At 41.1% G+C, this 22,586-nt stretch overlaps 2 protein-coding genes across 6 annotated transcripts; both read left to right on the top strand.

Annotated features, from left to right (window-relative positions):
* Positions 1-79: 79 nt before the first annotated feature.
* On the top strand, positions 80-8,076 carry lrwd1 (leucine-rich repeats and WD repeat domain containing 1). Of its 5 annotated transcripts, XM_031571516.2 has the most exons (17): positions 691-741; positions 1,204-1,302; positions 1,437-1,533; positions 1,675-1,909; positions 2,027-2,146; positions 2,249-2,395; positions 2,517-2,612; positions 2,714-3,064; positions 3,285-3,402; positions 3,561-3,667; positions 3,797-4,004; positions 4,323-4,395; positions 4,537-4,677; positions 4,907-5,010; positions 5,288-5,443; positions 6,366-6,475; positions 6,691-8,076. In XM_031571516.2, exons 3-17 carry the CDS (start codon positions 1,454-1,456, stop codon positions 6,838-6,840), a joined length of 2,196 nt encoding a protein of 731 aa, XP_031427376.1. In that variant the 5' UTR covers positions 691-741; positions 1,204-1,302; positions 1,437-1,453; the 3' UTR covers positions 6,841-8,076. The 5 variants fall into 5 exon arrangements, with proteins under 5 accessions (XP_031427375.1, XP_031427374.1, XP_031427376.1 ...); XM_031571515.2 differs by lacking the exons at positions 691-741; positions 1,204-1,302 and adding an exon at positions 80-655; XM_031571514.2 differs by having other exon boundaries at positions 669-1,302.
* Positions 8,018-22,586, top strand: bckdk (branched chain ketoacid dehydrogenase kinase). Its single transcript, XM_012821972.3, has 11 exons — positions 8,018-8,336; positions 9,029-9,097; positions 9,580-9,690; positions 13,054-13,101; positions 13,456-13,575; positions 13,679-13,777; positions 15,610-15,683; positions 17,400-17,528; positions 19,245-19,334; positions 20,550-20,705; positions 20,874-22,586. Exons 1-11 carry the CDS (start codon positions 8,082-8,084, stop codon positions 21,016-21,018), a joined length of 1,296 nt encoding a protein of 431 aa, XP_012677426.1. The 5' UTR covers positions 8,018-8,081; the 3' UTR covers positions 21,019-22,586.

Raw genomic sequence — 22,586 nt, 5'->3', positions numbered from 1 at the left:
TGCACTGGAGTGTGGTATCCGACAATGGGTTCCTGCAGGTAAATGTTATGATGCACAGTTTGTGGCAAGATTTAACCAGCTACGTAACTATAAATAGCTTACTTGTCAGTCAAACGGAGGAAGAAACATTGCTGAATGACTGTTTTCCTGGTAGTCAGATATAAACAATATAGTTTTAAAAATCCCTTGCAGATGTTCATCTGGTCAGCAATGATAGCCTTCAGTAACCCTCAAAGGCCCTCATAAATGACTGTAATCCATGACTGTAAACCAAGCTGTGTTTATACCAGAGTGTAACAGTCCATGTGGGACATGGGTGCAACCGTATACTATAGTTTCATTTTATTTTATCTTTCCCAATTAAGGGTGATTTAGAATTGTATACATTATTTATGAATGGAAATATGGTCTTTGGTTAGGATCAGAGTTTATATGTTTCAAATAGGCTACTTCCGTTGATGATTTCCTGCAAAATCTCTATTTTCTCAGAAGTGGTGGTGGCAGGAAGAGTCATAGACATATTTACATATATGGGAAGAGTTCTGTTTGGCCACATTCAAGATGGCGGAATATGGGTGTCTTGTGTTTCCGGGGTCAAGGGTTACATCGTTTTCCCGGGAAAATCGTGCATTCGCTGTGTGCTGGTAACAACGTTGTAAGTACATATTTTACGTTCACAATGATCAAATGCTACGACTTCACCGAATCGTTAGTTATATGGGAGTTATCATTTTGGATGACGTGGGTATCCGTTTTGGCCGATGTTAATAATATAATTAAATGGGGATTTGAAGTAAACTTCTTAAGTAACGTTAACGTCTGGTAAACTTGGTAGACACCTATCGTTAGTAGATAATACCAGAAACTGCTGGCATAGCAGGACATGCATGATACTGAACAGTCGTTTGAAGAGTCGTTTTATGTACCCAGAGATTCTTTGATACCAGTTAATTCAGCAGTTATTTTGGGTAGTTTAACTATACAGAAAATTAGGTAGTTGCTTGCCATTTCTATGTTCTATGGGTATTTTAGCTGATATAGTTTATGCCAGTAAATTATGTCAGATGCTCCTGAGAAGTTATTTTGTGTCATCAGTGTCATCTTGGTGTTAGTCAATACGTTATGAGTGTAACTGATGTGGGTGCATCTCACTTTGTCCACTCGACTTATTTCTGCACATGTTCCGTTTCCCATATTGACAAGTGACAAGTTTGCTTGTGCTAACCTTGGGTAGACGAAAGATTATTCACGCGTACAGGAAGGAAACGGGCAAGGCTGAAACTCTCCCAGCAAGACATTTAAGTGTGTTAATTGCACAGTTATCACTTTTTAAAGCAATTCACACATGTTCCTGCTATTCCAAGTGGACAATCGAGTGCCACACCCCTTTCCCATTCACTATATAGCAAGTAACAACCTACTTCTCCCCTGTATAGTCACTCAGCTGCCAGCCATGGCCAAAATAACAGAAGAAGTTATCATTGAGAAAGGGACTCCTAAAGTAAAAGACCTTGAGCAGATAAAAAGCCTGAAGTAAGTATTTTTTTTTGCTGTCCACTGTTCTATATTATCCAAATAATTAATGTATTACCGTTATCTCATTTTTTTTAACTTGAATTTATTTGTGCCATAGTTAATATGTATCAGAAATATAACTGATGGTTTCTCTTTCAGTCTGTCACGACTTGGTTTAAAGACCAAAGATTTGCCAGTGCATCTTCTGTCGAGATGCACCAATTTGGAGAAGCTGGATCTCTCTGGAAACATGCTGCAAGAGATGCCTGTGGGCCTCTGTCTTCCCTCCTTGCGAGTTCTGGACTGCTCAAACAATGACATGGAGGACATCACCTCCCTTCAGTCCCTAACAATATTGGAAGAACTTAATCTTGAGAACAACATTTACCTCACTGTAAGAATCATATTTGAATCTAAGCTATAATAATTTTCATGGGAGTCAATAATGTACAATGATTGTTCACAGTTGTGTTTTGATGATTCACTCTTTCTTGAAATGTTCACATTTTAGATCAATGATCAGCATAAGGCCATATTCCTCCTGCCCAAACTGAGAATTTTCAGTGGAAAAGGCATTGGCCCATTGGCTAATCATATCCGCCATGTCACAAGTGGGATCCTAAAGAAAAGGGTAAGGCTTTCTGTGTATATTCAGTATTTGATATATGTGTTGAAAGTGTCCATTTGTACATCTTCAGCAATCTTTCATTTATGATTAATTACATTTAATTAGGTTGTTGAAATCTGGGAGGGAAGTTATGGACTTCCTAATCCACCAACCACTGAGAGCCTGGCCAAAGTTGAGAAGAATTTTATCAGTGATGCTTGTTTTCGAGTCAAATATGGCCCAAGCTCCCTGAGCCTTTATACAAAATGGAGGGTAGGTGTTTTCAAATGGATCTTTGCAGCAAACATATTTTGGTTAAATAAATGTGTGAAAAACAAATAAATAAATGCTTATCAGGTTTTAATTGTGTATTTATGGATTTTATGCTCTCCAGGTTGAGATGATTGCAAAGGAACATTTCCACTCACTCATTCAGACAAAGGAAAAGGACAATACTCAAAACATACCCACTGGCATCAAAGACAATGGGGTACATTTTGGACCAAAATGAAATTACTTTTCTTGGGCTGTCCAGATGTGTTAATTGGCACTATAACTTAACAGTAACTACATATTTTTTGTCTTCATTAGGTTTGTTTGCAGATTACTCTGACTCCAATTAAGAGAATGTCTACAGATGTTGAAGCTGACAGTCAAACAGGATGTACTCCGAAAAGAGCTAGATTGTCTGCTACAACTCCCACAAAGGCCAGTCCCCGAAAATCCAGCCGCCTTCAGAACACCCCACAGAAGGCTGATAATCCTGTGACCAGTCCCGTCCGAAATGCTGTAAGGAATTTGGCCACTCCAACAAAACAACAGAGGACCAGCCTGAGGGAGAGTGCGAAGACCACACCACAAAAGAGGCCGACGAGAACGCATTCCAAGACAGAGACCAACACCCCTGAAAGAACCATCAAAACTCAGAAAACCATCTCAGCGGTGTGAATCTCTTCTGTTTTACTCTTCTGAATTACTTCCTGCATTTCAAATGTGACCGTGATGCCAGTGGACTGCAAATGTTAATGATGTGGTTGGGATCTCTTGAGTGTAACATGATAGTCTTCTTTGTTATGTTCACACATCCCCTTGTTTTCTTTATTTGCATAGTAATGGATGTTGACTGGTCTTTAATGGGGCTCTTTACCTACTGCTGTTTCAGGAACCGGTGTGTCTGCAGCCTCTCCACGTCCTGCAGTGCCACAGCAAACAGGACGACCCCAATGACTTCGAAACCCAGATCTGGGCCTGTGCCTTTGAGCCTGCAGCAGATATAAGTGGTCAGTGCAACAAGACTCATAAAGCCAATGATCATACAATTTGATGTAGAAATTATTTCATTTTCACCCCAAGTCCCTTAGTACTTTGAATGTTTTGGCTAGTGGGGGTGGGCACAGTGAACGATTAACAGTCTAACGTATGGTTGTTGTGTTTCTAGATTGCGGTAACTGGGACAGTACGGTAGCCACCTGTGGAGGCGAGACTGTTTGCTTCATTGACTGTGAGACGGGCAATGTGCTGAAGAAATACAAAGTCCCTGGCGAGGTTTGCCCACCGATTTCCCTTTGCATTTCCTTTGTTTCAGCCACTAGGTGGCGTCTGCATCCTCTCTTGAACAGACACCCCACGACATCTGTAATGAAATGTCCTAATTGTATTTAATGTATCTTCCAGGAGTTCTTCTCTCTGGCCTGGTCATCACTGCTGATGTCTGTGAAGGGCGGTGTGGCACGGAGCTGCAGCATTTTGGCTGCAGCAGGGAAAAGGGGTGTGGTGAAACTCATCCACTCAAGAGCCAACTTGGCATTTGGAGAGTTCCGGGCAAGCCGGCGAGCCACTTCCATCCTCCGCTTCAGCCCCCGTCAGAGTAGCTACCTTTTCAGTAAGTGTGTAGGAAAGTCCCCTGTTCTAAATATATATATATATATTTTAGGCTTAAATGTGTGTGATAAAGCACATTTTCTCTGTGACTTCTTATTCATAGTTGCGAAAAGTAGTCGCTTTGCTTAATGATAGCTTTTTATAATAAACTTTACTTATTTTAGTAATAGAGTAGTGAGTTCTTTAATTGAACACCCACAGTAAAGCAGGCACTATATGGTATAGGTTCTTCATTATATCATTATAATGGATATATCTAAATAAGCACTTGCTTCATGTCTAAATAAACATGTTGTTTGAACCCTGAAATGTTATTCAGCTGGGGGATATGACAAGAAAATCTCCTTGTGGGACATCGGTGATATAGACCAAGACTACAACTTCAAAGTCAGGTGAGTTGGCAGTGATTGTTGTTCATTTTAAATTCATCGCCATAATTTCAGCTGTCTGTCATACCTTCTGATTTGACCATATCATGGATGATTTTCTGGGAATTAAGCATTTGAGGCTTAATCATGTGTGTGTGTCATCAGTCAGCTCCTGGTCCTGGAGACCTCCTCCACCCCACTGCACCTCGCCCTGCCTCCATCCTCCGCTGATAAACATCTCATCACAGCCTGTGATGATGGTTTGCTGTGCTTCAACATTCAGCTCAATACAAACACAAAAAAAAGGTGAGGGGTTTTAGTCATTCGTCAGAACTAAGCACTGGGAATATATTAAGACTTTTTAAATACCAGTGCTCATTCTTAAGATGTGTTAAAGCTGAGGGAGATAAAGTAATGGAAGAATTATACAACGTGTTGAAAGCTGCAGTACCTCATGCTTTGAATCAAATAGCCTGCTTGAAGATTGAAACGTTCACATTGAGCAGTGCTAACTGGCTTGTTGTCATTTTCTTAGGACAATGCAGATGGAAGTCACATTTCCTGCTTATGGCAAGAAGGACAAAACAAACAATTATCGCACAATCGATGGCCTCTGTTTCCTGTCAGATGATGTTGTAGGTAAGTTTACTGCCGCTTGTCTCTGAAGCATGCCACGATGAATGCTCATTTCCATATGCCATTCTGAACGCGTCAGAAAAATACTGCAAGTCATTTGTAGACATTAAATGTAAATGTCATTATTCTTCTACAATGACAATACGCAGCATCAGTGTGTACATTTGTGTCTTTGCTTGGGCTGCCTGAGAGTTATTGGCCATTAGCTGTACAGTCAGTGCTCGGCCACATCAGAGCATTGCCATTGCCTTTTTAACACACTCTTTGTATGCTCAACCAGCTTCCAAAAGCCACATGCAAGGCTCCATCTATCTCTGGAGCTGGAGCCGAACACTGGCTTCATCCTCTGGTAAGAAGAAAGTGTCAGCAGAGATTCTCGCAGAACTACAGTGGTCCAACACAGATATCCCCTACCTGTCACTCAACACCTGTCCCAGTAAGTCTCATCATTTAGCGTACATCTTAAAAGGGACAATGTTTAAAGGGACAATGCTTTTTGTGTCCCCACATTTTCATAATGGAAGAAGAGTATGTAGGCCACAACCATTACATCTATAGCTATGGTTTTGCTTTGAAAGAACAAATAATACATTTGAATACTTAAAATTGAATTGCATTTCTTAGAGCATTCATGGGGTGATTTTCCACCCCGTTTTCTCTTAAGGCTGATTTATGCTTCTATCAGAACTGGTGTCAGAGTGTCCGTCTGGACATTTAAAACAATTCGTTGTCTGTGGTTGGACAAGCCACTTTCTTAAGTACAACTGACCAAAATGCAGACCATCTTGGCAACAACAGGCTGCATTTTTGTAGATTTACAGTGCTCATATTCCCATTGGCTTCTATGAATTTCCTCAGGTTTGGAATGATCTCAACTCCTTAAACTGTAACTGATAAGACTGGCAGTGACACATTCAAATCCTGTTCAAATGTACACAGAAGTTTAACCAGCCTTAGATGGCGATGTTTCATTCTGAAACAGCAGAGGTACTGAGCAAACTGAAAAGAAAAACAGGGGCCTGTCTGTTTCAGTAGCTCTTACTGTATTTTTTCAATAGCTCTTACTGTACTGTTTCAAGATTTAAGGTATGGATATTTTATAATTAACTTAACGTTTACTTTACTTTACGTTCAGACAAGCCATTGGTGAAGTGCAAGACATGGGTGAGAAAAAAAGGCGGGCATATTTGAACTACACAACTAGTTTTATAGTAGAAAAGCGAGGTGTCTTTTTGTAGTTGAATTTGTTAATATGTTTGTGACAATTTCTGTCAGAAGTACGCCCCAATAATGCTGAAGCAAGGCTTTGCATTTTTTTTCTATGTTTAGCATGTTCTTAATTTAATTTCTACCTTCAGGTCATGGTTATTTAGTTTGTGGAGACGAAAAGGGAAGACTGTGGACGTACCACGTGACAGACCATATGAAGGCCAACTTTAAAAGTGGAAAAACTATTCCAACAACAGAGGTATGGTCAATCAATTAATGAGATCGCCTACATTAGAGATGTTAACTACAACGTAATTTCTGATATTGAAGAAATCAAGTCACACCAGTAGCAATGCAGTAGTCAACCACACATACCACGCAAGGCACTTGAAATAGATTGATATATTTGAGAGGGCCCCTAAATGGAATAACCCTCCACATGTCTGACTCACAGTTATTGGTTCCTTGTTGCAGGTTCTTGAGTGGCCATCACCTGTCAGAGCTGGATTCGGGCCAGTGGAGGGCCACTCTATTAATTCCGTAGCGATGAACCAGAACCTGCGCTACCTGGTTGCCCTCAGTGACAACAACATGGTTGTGGTGTGGAAAAATGTTGCGTCCTGACAGTTGAAGACTGGATACTGCCGAGGATTCCCTCCTACATCCCATTTGCACACACACACACACACACACACACACACACACACACACACACACACACACACACTCCAGAGGAAGATTTGCTGTTCTTGGGCAATAAATACAATTCGACAACAGACGTACATTCAGTAACAGAGAGCAAAGAGTTTGTATCCATGGGGTTTCTGTTAATGTAGTTTTTCATAAGTTGTAAAGCAATTCTTCACTGTAAAGTGTACAAGAATACACAAAACTCAAGTGCACTTCACACTGTACTCTATATTAAAAGTAATTGCACGCGTACAACAGTAAAAATGTCAAACACTATCTGTACTTCTTGTGAGTTGTATTGCTATATTGCTGCTGTAAATGAAATGTGTTATACATTACTTATTCTTTATATCCATCCCGGTGAAGGTAACAACTCATCATTTTTTTGTAAAATACAGTTGATTACTGACTGAGTACAGTATGCCACCTAGGTAAACATTCATAAAATAGTTTTGCACGCGGATCCACATGAATATTAAATACCAACTCAGACATGGATTTGAGTTAACTGTGGGATTCAGATTGTACATTGTACATCTGGAAAGGCTAACGTGTACAGTGTACAACCAAGTCCTACTTGCACCCATTATTACCGGTGACACAGTTACTCGGTAATCAGGTATAATTGCAATAGCTGAATACAATTTGATTCTATTACTTAACCTATGACAGCAAGTACTTTTTCAACTAACAATGATACCAATCTCCTCAGTTTAAAAATCACAAGAAATTAAGGTAAAGTTATTCACGTGATAGAGAGCATTCATGTTAAATAGTTTTAGTGTATTTGAAAATAATTCTAGCTCCCTATAACAAAAAGTCTCGACAGTGGATCTACTGCAAGTGGTACACGGTGCAAAATGTATTCTGGGGAGGGGCAACCTTTTTTTTCTCCTCCTCCTCGAACATTGATTGGAGGGCTTCACGCACAGATTCTCTGACAAACAACGTTCTGGCCGAGTTTATCGAGATGCTCATTCGAGTCTGTATCATTCGGTTAGCTTGCTAGTTATGTGAATTGAGTCTGATACGTGCCTCTGTGCACGGACATAGCTCAGAGTTACGATGACATTGTAAATGGCCAGCTGATACATTTCGGAAAGGGACTGCAACCGTTGTCGGAGGCACAGCTCATAAGAAGTAGCTAACGTCAGTTAGCCTAATCAACAACAAAAATGCGACGACGAGCTACAGTAAGAGCTCTAGAGATGCTGGGTTGTGGTACAATCACCAGCCCAGGAATGTCCAGACTCTTACTTGTGTATACACCGAGAACAATTCACGTGAATCCATTTGCTGTGGGGAACGGAACAAACGAAAGATTCCGGTCCACGTCCTCAATGCAAGGATATACGGAGTTGGCCAGGGAAAGGTCCAAAACCGTTACTTCATTTTATAACCAGTCAGCCATCGACATATCAGCCGAAAAGGTAAGTTTTCGATGATATCCTTTACAGGCTAGTAATGCTAGATACGTATCTAGGTAGCTAGTTACTCAACATAGCTAGCAATAATGTAACAGAATAGCATCTCAACATCTACGATGATGATACGTAAACGTAGGATATTATTAATCTGAAATGAAACTGCATATTGACCGAATATACGGGTAGCTTGCTAGCTAGGTCCCTAACCAGCTAACGTTAGTTCCAGTCCCTTGCCGAGAAGAGTGGCTTTAGCTAGCCAGCTAAGTTCACCCTTTTTGTTTAAACCCCTTAGCTTTCATTTGAAATATAGCATAGTGCGCCTACCAGCTAACAGAACGTCATGCTCTCAAGTGACTGCTTTTGTCGGAACATTAACCAGTCATAAGTCGATTAACAGCCCATGTTTCCTAACAACCTGTAGTCGTCAATAACGTTAGACGAATATAAATGGCAAGCTGTCTGTATTTGTGAGACAGACACCAGAGTTCATACGCGGTCTACAAACATTTGGGTCATAGCAAGGTCAAAAACCTTGGGACACCTTAAGTTGTACTCGATTGAAATGCAGTCAGTGGGGTTTTCTGTGGTACCATTTTTTTTGACAGTCTGTATATGTTAGCCAGGGTTCTTTATGGGGCTGTTAAACAATCAAAGTAATATCTAAACTGTGATAAATGTATTTGCTTGTATTGCAGGCTTCTGTCAGACTTACACCAACTACCCTGCTGTATGCTGGAAAATCTCCAGATGGACACCACGTCCTGGTAATTACACATACTTGCTTCTTCTTGCTCTTCATTTAAATATTCAACACTTACAGTAACATAATATGTCTCTGCCTTGGTAAGATTGTGGTTAAGCAAAAATGAGATTATTGGTCAGTCAAATATATGGTAACTTGGATTGTTATTGTGCCTTTATTTGACCAATAGACAAAAAAAACTCTGTCCTCCTAATGAGCTCACAAAATATGGAAGATGTCTGAAATGTGTCTAAAACATCCATCATTTGAAATGACAAAAAGAGAAATACAGCACTGCAATCTTAAGAACTCCCCAATAACATGTATGGGAACGACTAGAACCCTTCAATGCAATGGTTAACTTTAAGATACTTGTCCATAGCACGGTAGCCGTTTCCTTACATGTCTAGTCTCTGAATATGACCTTGAGTAGGACTTGTGGCGTGATGTGTGTGACGTTTTAATGATTCTGAAAATACCCTCTCTGGTTTTGTTTATGTCCAGAGTAGTGCCAAGTACCTGCACAAAGAATTGCCTGTACGCATTGCACACCGCATCAAGGGCTTCCGTAGCCTACCGTTCATTATTGGCTGCAATCCCACCATCTTGCAAGTGGTAAGTGTCACAGCTAAACGGCTGGTCTGGTTCCGTTTAGTATTGTCCTGTCCTAATATTTTTTATATTACGAAGTAGTGACAAGAAGCAATGAGAGAAGGTCAAACCCAGATGAACTGTGGGAGATACACCTTTGATACTGATGAACAATACTGATTAAGATGAGGATGATATATTTATAGAAGTTTGAAACTAAAATAATGTAAATGTTGTGAAAGATGGTGCATTCTAGAATCCTAAAATGTGTGATTACATGGAGAACGAACACAATGTAAAATACAAGGGTATTGAAATTGCCCTTAAGCAGTCACATGGTATTCGCTGCCAGAGCAAAACAATGTTGATTTATGAAGGGTGTGTTTTTAGTATCTCTCATCACCAGCCACATGTCTCATTACTATTGGTATTGCGACCCATAGTCTATAACTGATGATATTGCCACACAGACTTGCCATGTAAGTGAATATCATGTAAACACTAAAAAAATATGCAGACTACAGTTGAGTGCATTAGTGTGTTGGGAAGGTTATCGCAACTTTTTTTTTGTTTTGGTTTGTTTGTTTGTTTGTTTTTAAGACGTGTATGAGCCTGTGTGTAGGAGGTGTTGCAATGTAGGAGAAAGCCCTGCCCCTCCTAGTAGCCTCTTTTGAAAGGCCTGCCTCTCTGTGAACTTTTACCCATATCTGAACTAAATTACACCTCAGGGAGTAGGGGATGGTAGGCAGGGTCGGTATTCAGGTTTCCAGTGTCACAGAAAAGGACGAAAGCATTTAATCAGAAATATAAGAAACTAAAGGTAATTTCCTTAATAAGGTGAAAGATCATTATTTATTATATTCCTGAATGTCTCTAGTCACTGTTTAAGAAAAAAATTCAATGTAGCAATGAATTCTTTTTTTTCTAAGAATCCACAAAATGGAAGCAACTAGAAAGAAATGCAAACGTAATTGTGCCACAGCAGCAGTCGGACGTTGCTTTGCAACCTGGGGAATTACGTGGATACTTACACTTTACTAAGACTCTTATTACCAGTTGGATGAGCAATAGGTGCAGGGTAACGATTCTCTAAAATAATTGACCTACTGACATTCTGGCACGCATAGGCAGACAACACGCACTGTGCTATTAAAATATCAGTCAGTCAGTGTTCAGAAAGTGTTGGTGGCTTCTATTTATTGTGTACAGTGCACCTTATCGAGATCCAGGAAGAACTCACCCACTTTGTCCCACTGAAGAGCATCTGTTGTCTTTGCCTTATCTCAACAGCAAGAGATGGCAATCAAGACCCTTTTCATAAGTAGTACCTTGGTGGTGGAAGGACCTACATAGTTCTATCCAATCAAGTGACAGCCATGGTAGCCTACATTTAAAAAGTGCACACAAAGCATTTAACCCTATAGAATCTGAGGCCTTTCAGGCACCTTTTGAGGTAGTTTGACATGGCTTGATATTTTTATATGATCCCAAATATATTTTTTTTGCGCAGCCTCGGCAACAATAATATAAAGTGAACAATAAAGGTTGACAGTCTATAGAATGGGATTTATTAAAATGATAAGAGATCAAAGTTTTAAAAAGAAGTTAGCTCACATTCACAAAATGAACTGCTTTGGTAGAGTAGCATCTCGTGCAGTTTTATGGTGCAAGCAAAGCAGAACTAAAAGCAGACTACTGTGTGTACTAAATGTGTGTACTAAATGTGCAGCCTGTGCATCACTTTAGAGAGAAAAAGTTTGTCTTACTTTATATTAGATAGGTAAGATATTTGACATATTGTATTAGCCTATAAATGGGCTATTGCATCATACACATCATTCACTACAAAAGTTAGGCACCAGATCATTTGTTTGAAACACTCGTTGAAAGCATCATACTCAATTGGATTGAATGTATGTTTAGCTGACTACTTTACTATATCATATTGATAGCCTACTGATGTTTACTGCGCTGAAAGAAATGTCGATAAAGCCTAAAATAATTTCTTAAGATAATAGGCTAACGCCCAATATACTCACTGTGTCAATGTTGAGAGCAAATACATCATTTGATGATTTAATTAAACAAGAACAAAACAGATTATTGTGTCTGGCAACCAAAAGAAGAGAATAAGTATTAGTAAATATTGGACATCTCCAATGACTGAATTCCATGTGGTTTTGCAAACTCTGGTGGGCAAACGACAATACTTAAAACTTGTTACTAGAGACATGGCACTTCCGTCCACTCATTTGGGAAAATAAGTGATTAAGAACAGCAATGAAAAGCAAAGTACACTACATTAGAATGCACCTGTGAATTCTAGAATGGTATTGACATTGTGACAACTGTGGATGGAGGGGACCAAAAACTGGTATAATAATAATAATAATAATAATAATAATAATAATAATGAAAAAGAAGAAAAACATGTGATTGCTTGTGCAATTATGATATAGAGGTGACTATTCCTTCCAGCTTCAATTGACTGTATATTGCTGAAGCCTTTTTTCCTGGAACTCCCCAAGTATGTCACAACCATAGCCACATGGTGAAAAATAATGGTGAGGCTGGGAACACGGGACCATCCATAGCAGGTGGCTGAGTTCCAGCTATCTTGAGGCCCTGTTATTGGAATGTGTAGACTCCTCACGGTTACTTTGTTTTTTTGTTTTTGAAGGGGCTATATATAAGCTTGGCTGGCTGTCAGCTAATGGTTTCATACTCCCCAACCCAATCAGATTGGGGGCGGGGTATTTCTACGTTTGTACACCCCTATTTCCTGTCCCTTCTCAGAAGTAGACAAAAAGTGTGGACAAGGTGGGAGAGGCTACATGTAGCATGAAAACATTAATATGACTGAAAGATATCTATCTAGGCTACCATGAGTGTCTCCATCAACATCAATTGATATTTATATGTTACATTACATCGAGGCAAACAGAAACCTGTAGGTCTTTATTTAAGCCTTCAAGCTTTTGAGTTAGCTGATAGTACGACCAATAATGTTAACCGAGTGGTTTGCTACTGAGCTGGTTGTTGATACTAACAAGAGGATAGCCATGCTTACTTCATAAGCGTCCGTTCATAAATTCAGTCCGGCACTCTGAAAATGGATTGAGGCTCTGAAGTTAGAAAATAGAGCATTCCATTTCTCCCTGAATTAACAAACACCTTAACTGTCATTATTTAAGCCTCTGAGATTGGATTTTAGTAGTTAAACACACTGACAGTGTGGGCTTATGCCCGTGACTGCACCCCTCATATACTTTGCTGTTTTTGCTTTGATTTCTGCTATTATTTCTTCACATTCTGTTGCTATTTCTAGTTAATTTCTTTATGTTTTCAAATACATTTTTTACATGTAGCACCTTTTAATTCCTACAGCATGAACTATACATCCGGGCCTACCACGTGCTGAGTGACTTTCCAACGGTGAGTGTGAAAATGCACCTCTCTGAAAAACGAGATAATTGATGCAGGCTTCCACATTTAAACATTATTTCAGTCCCTTTGTAACAAGAGATGATGTTTTTCCATGAGAGAAAGAATGCCAGTTATTATGCACACACATCAGGGCATGGACAATTCTAGCTCAGGTACTGCATGTAGGAAAGAGACCCATGTCTAATATTGGCATGCTACAAAAATTGTAATGAAAACAAAAGTATTTTAGACAATCTATTTGTGAGTATGGCTAGAAGTATGTTTGAGTATTGTTGTGGATATTTGGTTGCACAATTTTTTCCACCTAACTCGGTATTCTTTCTGTTCCTTCCTCCGGGTTAGATCAAGGACCAAGAGACAGAGGCTCGCTTCAGTAAGCTGGTGCAGCAGCTGCTCGATGACCACAAAGATGTGGTCACCATGCTGGCCGAGGGCTTCAGGGAGTGTCGTAAGCACATTCAGGTGAGCCCTTGGCTCTTGTGTTCTTCCATGCTTTGAGTTTACTGGCTTCTTGTGCAAGTCTGAAATCTGTTTTTTTTTTGTTTATTGTTTTGGTTTTTACTAGGATGAGAACCTGGTTCGTAATTTCTTAGACACCACTCTGACTTCTCGTCTGGGGATCCGTATGTTGGCCACACACCACCTTTCCCTGCATGAGGATAATGTAAGTTGTGTATGAACATGTGATGTTGTGTTCCCTGCTTCATGCCAGCACGTTCTCTCACAGCTTTTCCTTTACCTTTACTTGTGAGACTGTTGAAGGGTTGCATATCACACGATCTCTTGCTCTTGTAAGCAAACCGGTTTTGAATGCCCGGTGTTTCACCCCAGAAATGAACAGCTGATTTAGCCCTGATATGTAGTAGGGATGCACGATATTGAATTTTAGCCGATATCCGATATGCCGATATTTACAAGCTCATTTTGGCTGATTGCTGATGCCGATACCGATATATACACCTCTGCTTTTCAATTATTGAAAAGTCTCTCCTGTACTAGAATTAATCTGTTATTATGATAGGGTATTGCTGTAGATACAGGACATTTAAAAACTTGATTTGTATCATTTTAGAAATAGACATTCACTCGTGAAACTATTGAAATTATTTCAAATATGGCAGATTTATTTATATTTTCACGTCACAATTTTCATACTTGAACAGTACCAACTTGAACAACTACACTCTGGAAATGCAACTTGGCAAGCTAACGTTGGTTAACTGACTTACAGTTTAATAACAACCCTTTTAGGATTTCTAGACTAATCTATGTAAGGTTATTGCCAAGTAATTCCATATATGCAAAAGTAAGCCATGTACAGATAGCGTGGGCTCGTGACATAACGTTTCACATCCCGTCAAATGAGATCATCAACTTCGCTGGTGTCACGTAGCATGCAAGCTAACTAGCTAGTGTTGTCTAGCTAACTAGCAACTTATTAACTTCTATTAGCGCGCGACAGGTAATGTTGCAAAGCGTTGCAGGTGGTCTGCATCTATGCATGTAACCTACGTTACGGCCAAGCTGTCGTCTCCTCTTCCATCTCCTGAAAAGTTTCCTAACAAATAGCATGTCAACATCCTCTGATACTGTGAAGTACTGCCACACAACCGACGTGTTGAATTACGTTGTTGGCGCTCATAGTAACCAAAACATTTGCTTCGCGTGAGCATAATTTGAACGTCACTTTATCGGCCAGGTACATCGGCAGAAATTTTCATATCTGCAGATGCCGATAATTAAGTTTTGAAGCTTTTATCTGCAGATACCGATGTCGTGCCGATATTATCGTGCATCCCTAATATGTAGCCCTTGCTGCCTTAGTGTAAGTGCGTGGTAACACTGGCCAAGTAGGCCACCAATATTTTTATGACCCAATTATCCAGTCTATATATAAACATCAGAGTAGGGTTCCAGGTACTATTGCATGACCGCACTCATGTCAAATCATGGCTAGAGTGTCTCTTGCCAACAGAGTTCATGGCAGCCGGGTCAGATGTAATGTTAAAACGGGGGATGATTACCTTTGGCACTCCTCGACTCCTCAAGATAACTCAGACTATTCATTTCCAGACCGTCTATAGTTTCTGGCAAGAACTAACTGGCTTTTTTAATGCCATTGTCACAGTTAACATGCTGCCTGCAGCGGTTGCTCGGAGTGCAGCTGCACGCCAACGTTTATTTTTTCCAACAGGTTGTACATGTTAAACTCCTAACTTGTTGAACATGTTAAACTCCTAACTTGTTTCTCACAAGAATTTGGGAATATGATGTTTTGGTGTTTCATTATTCTGTCCTGTGTTGTGTCCATGTTCTACAGTGTTAGCCTGTTTCATTCTTCTGTCCTGTGTTGTGTCCACGTTCTACAGTGTTAGCCTGTTTCATTCTTCTGTCCTGTGTTGTGTCCATGTTCTACAGTGTTAGCCATGTGTTGTGTCCATGCTCTACAGTGTTAGCCAGTGGCTGTGTGGCACTCAGTTCTTGTTTCTATTTCAGGCGGATTTTGTGGGGATCATCTGTCGACGACTGTCCCCAAAGAAGATAATTGAGAAGTGGGTGGATTTTGCCAGGTGAGTGCCCCCTCCCCCACACCGCCTCTCATGCTGTAGATCAAACCTGTCTTCCTCCTCAGTGACTGTTTGCTTATCCAGCCAGTAGCCAGTGATAAACTTCTGCTCTGGGCTTAGTCTGGCTCTGTTGCTATGGCGCCACTTCTGAACCATTGTTCTGTCTTATCACCACTTATCAAGTTTATCAAAGGTAAACTACTTAACTCTGCTAGACAGGGAAAGGAGTCACTTGACCACAATATTTTTGAGATGCTGATATGCAGTGATTGTGGAATTGTAGGCAGTAGGTCAGTTGTGCAAATTGATTTAATGAAACTGAAGTTTTCAGTCTTAATCAGAATTGTAATCAAAACGAAGAAAGAATTACCTGAAAAACCTGAACAATTCCTTTCACCTGGTTTTTAACTCAGCAGAGGAAAGAACAAAAGATGGGAATGTTTGTTTTGGTCCCATTAGGCCAAGGTTGATATTGACATCTCCATCCAGCCATATCACAGCTATGTCATGCGTCATGTAGCTGTTATGGATAATATGCGAATATTTTGTACATTTTATGTTTATGGTTAGATACAGATTACTCAAACTCTGTTGAACATAAATGAGCGGGTCGCACAAACATGTTGAAACAGCAGTTACTCTAAATGTTTAGACCTGGTATGTTATGAGAAGGACACACAGAAAGTTCCACAAGGGCTCCACAGCTAGGGTTTGTAAACAGATATTTGTTCCGCTTGCAGCTGAGCAAGTGCACAAACCTACATGCTGTCCCTAATAAGACTCTTCAGGAATGTGCAGCTGACAAGCGCGGCCCTTTTTCTGTGCTGCTCGCTGCCCACTAGCCGTGTTGCACTCCCTCCAAACAGGCCCTCTGAAAGGCTGGCCGCACTAGATCAGTGCCGGTGAATGCAACCCCCCCCGTCATGGGGTCTCTGCCTCAGCCAGCCAACTGTTCTCACATCCCCTTTATGGGGAATAGGATCAAACTGAGCAGTCAGTTCCCACTGAATTCTTTAACAAGTTGGTAAATGATTCACTAATTTACTCTGTTATGTTACATAGTCCCTCCGACAGTGTAACTACACTTTTAAGTGTTAAAGTGACAGAGTAATGAGCTAAGTAACACACTGACTGTCTGTCATAAACTAGGGTTGGGATCAGGGCAAGAGTTATGTAAGAACAGACGGTAAATGTGCTACTGCTGTACATGTGCTCTGCTCTTCCCTAAGTCATCTGTGTGTTTGCACACTGGTTCATTTATTTGTTACTCATTTGTGTGCCTATAAAAATGGCTATGTTACCTATAATAATGGCTTTGTTACTGAGTGTTACCTTATTTTTTACGTTGGTTCTGAAATGTTAGCAAATAATGCTGTTGATAGTGATGGTGATAATAGTGCTCTACTTACTACATAGGTTATGTTTAAGTGTGCAGCTCCGTTTACATTTGAATGTAACATACTGGGACACTGTTTTTGCTCTTGTAAGACCTACCACCCCTTAGACCCCTCTGAAGTGAGGACAATAATGAACTTGAACTTGAGCAAGAATTTCATGTCACGGTCTGTTGATCTGGTTACACATTCCTGGCGCTTACATAACACTAGCCGAGTTAGACCAGTTGCATGGAAATGCCTCTCTGTTTTTATGTAAGGGGTCTTGACCCTGGGGCCTCTCGAACCATCCCTGTTCTTGAACATGCCTTCCCTCCCCCTGCAGACGCCTCTGTGAGCACCAGTATGGCAACTCCCCACGTGTTCGTATCAATGGCCACGTGGCAGCCCGCTTCCCATTCATCCCCATGCCTCTGGACTACATCTTGCCTGAGCTCCTGAAGAACTCCATGAGGTACTGACACTAACCATTACAGAAACCCTTCAGCAAACGCCTCTTTCTCTGCTACTACTACTGTCTGTGTCAACTTGCAGCTCCACCATAAGCATATTTGTCCAATAAAAGCCAATGATTTTTTATTTTTTTTAATTGACTGACTTAAAAAGAGAATCTTATGCAGACATATTCAAATGTTTTATGTAAGCTGTGTGTATCTGTGCTTGCATTTAAAACCTGGGAACCAGTCAGGTTGCATAATGCAGGGCTCATCTTGGATACACTCAAAAAGGCGATGGAAGTAATTGATTGGCAAGACATTGTGCTTGAACTCAGTGTGTTGGAAGTGGACATAATGCATTGTGTGACCTGAATACCCATGTGCCACCTGTGGCCCATCAATCTTTCCTATTCTGTGAGATTGGGATCAGTGTTGTCAAAGTGCTGACACTCAGCTCCCGGCTAAAATGAGATGTGTCGGTAATATTCCGTTAATGGGCACATTACACAAGGCCTGGAATCATTTGGTGGCTGCCAATCGGGCGCCCTTTAGTTTAGTTGGCCAGAACTCGCATTGCAGCCATAAGCGAGGAAAAATTCCATTGTCACTGCTAAATGTGGCGTTATGGGGAAAGGGCACGAGCTGACGGCACAAGCTTCTTACTTCGCTGACAGGGACTTGTCGTCGTCTTGTAATCACTTCTCACTTGTTGTTCTTGTTCAGTCAATGCACCTCTTTCTGCTTCTCCCAGTCGGTTTTATAAATATGCCTGCAGAGTAATCGATGCACAATCTGCCATGTACACTGATGCTTAGCCCTTTATCATTCCATCAGCTGCTATTACTGGTAAAGTAACCAGAGATAAAAAATGTGTCTTGGCATGGATGGCTTGGCCTACTTTGGGAGTGGTGTCCCAGTGACCTCAAAGCATTTCATTCTTCATTCCTCATGCCCTCTGTATACTTTACAACAGCGGACCTTGGCCACCCGCATGTTGTTATTTGATTTTCCATGGCAAGCATCCAAAGCAGAATTGTAATCTGATGCCCATCGACTCTCTGAATGTTTGTTTTGATTTTTATCATTTAACGTCAGTTTTCACAAAGCAGAACAAACAGTATCAGAAGGAGTCATAAGTCAGAGGTTTTCTTTTTCAGTCTTAGTTACTCCTTGCACCCCATGACCTATTTCTGTGTTTTAAGCGCAGCGCGGAGCAGGATTAGGTTTCTGTCAAAGAGCCGCTCCTCCGCCTCTCGGGGGAAGAAGCTGTTGTTTTGGGAACTCCTGGCTGTGTTCAAAGTCATCCGGCCCCATCGGGCCTGACCCAGCCCTGGCAGGGCGGAGCTGTGGGTGCCTTGTTCTGTCTTTATTCTGTGTGCAACAGAACGCGGTGTTCTTGGCAGGAGGTCTCGGCCTTAGAAGCTGCTGGCACCGGCCCATCTGTGCTCCTTCGTGAACAGCAACCTCACAGTGACCCGAGACTCGCTGCTATGCCGGGCTCAACTTTTGCACCATTGCTCTGGGGTCGCATCGGGCGCAAAGAAAGAATTTCCAGTTTGGAAATTTTGGATTGTTGGCTCATGTGATGTCTGCAGTAATTTATTAAAACTATTTTTTTTATTTAGTTTCATTACGACACAGTAGACAGACACACCAGTGTCTTGTGCCAAAGCCGAAAGAGGGAGCGTCTGAACTTGATCCATTTCTTTTCTCCCTTTATTTGTGATTCTCAGAGCCACCATGGAGAGCCACCTGGACACACCATACAATGTGCCTGATGTTGTGATCACGATTGCTAATAATGAGACCGACTTTGTGATCAGGTGAGTAGCTGGGCATCCTCATGCACACGTAATGTAAGCACCGAAACCCAACAGCACTGTTCCCAGGGAAGGAGCAGACATGGAGCAAACAGGAACCGCCTCCTGTGGATGGTGTTTTTCCAGCTGGAAAAGCGTTCTCCGGTGGCCATGGAAACCACTGTTCGTTACTGCATTCGGAGCACTATCAGCTCGTGGCTCTAATGCCCGGTATAGGAAGTATAGATCCTCTGTTTGCACTGTGTAAATTTACAGACACTAAAGTGTTTGTCCTTTTACTGACCTCGTCTGTTTACTATTGGGGACCCTGGCTGGAAGCATGTTTTCGCTTTCAGGAAAGAGTTGAGGTTTGGGTTTTTTCCATAAATCAGTAGTGTCATACTCTTAATGTGTGAGGGATGAGTTTATGATCCTTCTACCTTGGAGTAGTGAACTTTGTAACAAACTGGACTGTAACCTATAAAAGGTGCACAGGCTCCACCTGCCTAACATTACAAAGTAAGGTCCATTTGAAATGGTCTAAGAGGCCGATAAAAGAAATATTACACTGCAATGTCTTCATAAGTAGTAATTCCACCGCTAACTAGTCTGTTTGCCCAAAACCTGAAACTTACAATTTTGATTGTTATATTTAAGCACTTAGAGTGCAAGAGTTTTCATATTAAAATGATACCTCTGCTTTTGTTGGTACTGCATGTAGTGGTATGTATTTGATATGTCCCTTGCCCTGAGACTATTGTTGCTTTTATACCATGGTCACCAATAGTTAATGTGATTAACCTGCAACTTCAACCAAAAATACTGTGATTTTGAATTTTCATTTGGTCAATGGTTGAAACAGAAACATGTCATGTGATTAGTTCCATTTTAACTCATGCCACCCTGTTGTTATTTCATTGTCATTTTACCAGCTGGCCATTCTAGACATTTTCAGGGAAAAGGGAAGTCAGGGAAAACAAGTGAGTGGTACAACTGGAGGAATTTGTACAATAACATTGGCATGCAGCCCGTGAGTTCTGGATATTAGACCACTATAAAATGCATTGTGTTACAATTGTGAGATCCAGTCAACAGTGTTATAACGATATTTTTCTCCTACATGCAAGGGGAGGAGATGAAAGACATACTTCAGTCATAAATGCTGAAATTACCTTGACAAAGGTAATAATTTTACAGCTGACCTTCCACTGTAAAGAGAATACGAAATGTGATCCACAGGATATCTGACCGTGGTGGAGGCGTCCCTCACAGTATTCTGGAGAAAGTGATGGACTACCACTTCAGCACAGCTGAGGAGAGCGCCCAGAACCCCCGTATGAGCAACCTGTTCGACAACATCACCAACAGTGGTCCTCAGTCGGGTCCCATGCATGGGTAAGAGGATGCTTTAGTCCGTCTTGTGTTTGTGTGCGTTTTATTGAGGAAGCTGTTTTAGTCTGTCTGGTATCTTGTAAAAAAAGTTTGTTCGTAGCTTGTGTCTATCTTCTCTTAATGCACATCTGAATGTAAACATGCTTTATGCTGCTCTGTGCTGCCCTACAGCTTTGGCTTTGGTCTCCCCACCTCCCGAGCCTACGCCGAGTACCTGGGCGGCTCCCTCTCCATCCAGTCCATGCAGGGCATCGGCACTGACGTCTACCTGCGCCTGCGCCACATCGACGGCAAGGGAGAGAGCTTCAGAGTCTGAAGGGGGGCACCTGCCCTAATGGGGCTGGTTACAGCGTTGGCTTAAGGGTTGAGCTCGGGCCGCCTCAAGCTCGTGTCTGAACAGCCACCCCCACCACAACCCCAAGCTGTTTCAGTGTGGCCCAAAGTCTTTACCTCCTTCTGGGTCACCTTTCTCTTTATCTGTTCTTTTTTTGTTGTGTTTTGTTTGTTTGTTTGATTTCAGTATCTCAATAACATGTCTCTACCACAGCATGCAAAGCATTTTCTTGAGGGGGAAAGAAAAAAATCTCACAAAAGTGTTGTTTAATACTCTTTTTCACTGTGTTATTAAAAAAAAAAAATAGCCTTCAGCCTTAAAAAGGGTAAATGAAACCATCAGTGTCAAACAACCCAAACGGAGTATTCCAGCAAAACCTCGGAGGACCGTTTCAAGGAGCCTCTGTACCTCACACTCCAGTGGCTGGGGGGGAGATGCCGCTTGCCTGGACTGCAGCAAGCGATGAGTTGCCTTAGGATTACGACTGATCGAATGAACTGTTTAATCACCTGGGCTGCTGTGTAACCTCTCTTCATGTCCGAACAGTGACCTCCCTCCCCCATATAAATGTGTGTACCTTTGTGAGAACAGTTGGCAAAGCTTTCAGTTGTCACTTTGGATTCTCCATTTCAGCATTACCTACCGTGTTACACTAGTCCTTTTAGATTTCATGTTATTAGACACAAGAGTAGCCACATTAACTTTATGCTTTTGCGTGACCATAGGAAAGCCTCATGCACTGTAACTAATGCTCGACTCGATGCCTAACCTGCCTGGGATTGTCATGAAAAGGTTCTGTGTAGTATTGGGTTTTTTTTCTTTTTTTTTTTTTTTTTTTTATGTAGTGAAGTTTTTATGTTTTGTGTCAGTTTCTCCAGACAAAGAGTGTCAATATTTAAATTATGATTTTCTAAGTTGTCAGTTAGCTTGAGTTTTGTGGGTATGAAAAGGTCACATTCCAGAAAGGTCAATTTAATGTTAAAGTTAGGAAATGGAGCTTCATTGAATCATCAGAGGTGCATGTAGCTCTCCTATAGCTAGGTATTTTCCATTTCTTTTCTCACCCTGATCTCAATGTCCTTGTAGTTGCATCAACACGCTGACAGGGACATTAAGTTTGTGTCAATAAGCTTTTATGTGCCTCAGATTTTGTTCATTTTTAAGAACGGCCATGCGTTAATGTAATGGTGATTGCACATGATATTTTTGTTCTTTCGGTTGATTGCATGGACAGCATGTAGTCAACCAATGGTGGTTTGTAACTCAAGTTTGCCCCCTGCTGGTGAAACATGCGGCAAATAATGCCCAGATTGATTATTCTTTTGACAGGCATGGGCTGTAGGCCTATGCAGTAGTTTAAGTATCAGTTTTGGTGGTCATCATGGCAAATTAATTTAATCCTGTAAGCATAACTTTCTCCTTGTAATACATGGCCAAGTAAGTGGCCTGTGTTTGGTAACCAATGTAGCAGGGAACATTGGATTTTGTTGAGTGCTTTTCTATAGCTGCCGTGTCCATTGTTCTGGGCATTATTAAACTCCTGAATGAGA

This window comes from Clupea harengus, chromosome 8, assembly GCF_900700415.2.
Source record: "Clupea harengus chromosome 8, Ch_v2.0.2, whole genome shotgun sequence".
In the NCBI taxonomy this organism is placed as follows: domain Eukaryota; kingdom Metazoa; phylum Chordata; class Actinopteri; order Clupeiformes; family Clupeidae; genus Clupea; species Clupea harengus.
This window is presented reverse-complemented; position numbering and strand designations above follow the sequence as displayed.

Bases quoted from the DNA above. Each gene is read 5' to 3' on its own strand.
- lrwd1 (XM_012821927.3), top strand. From the start codon at position 1,346: ATGTTCCTGCTATTCCAAGTGGACAATCGAGTGCCACACCCCTTTCCC. The intron at 2,147-2,248 runs GTAAGGCTTTCT...ACATTTAATTAG, and splicing joins GTGGGATCCTAAAGAAAAGG to GTTGTTGAAATCTGGGAGGG. The intron at 5,011-5,287 runs GTAAGTTTACTG...ATGCTCAACCAG, and splicing joins CCTGTCAGATGATGTTGTAG to CTTCCAAAAGCCACATGCAA.
- bckdk (XM_012821972.3), top strand. From the start codon at position 8,082: ATGCGACGACGAGCTACAGTAAGAGCTCTAGAGATGCTGGGTTGTGGT. The intron at 13,778-15,609 runs GTAAGTTGTGTA...TTTCTATTTCAG, and splicing joins TTTCCCTGCATGAGGATAAT to GCGGATTTTGTGGGGATCAT. The intron at 20,706-20,873 runs GTAAGAGGATGC...GCTGCCCTACAG, and splicing joins CAGTCGGGTCCCATGCATGG to CTTTGGCTTTGGTCTCCCCA.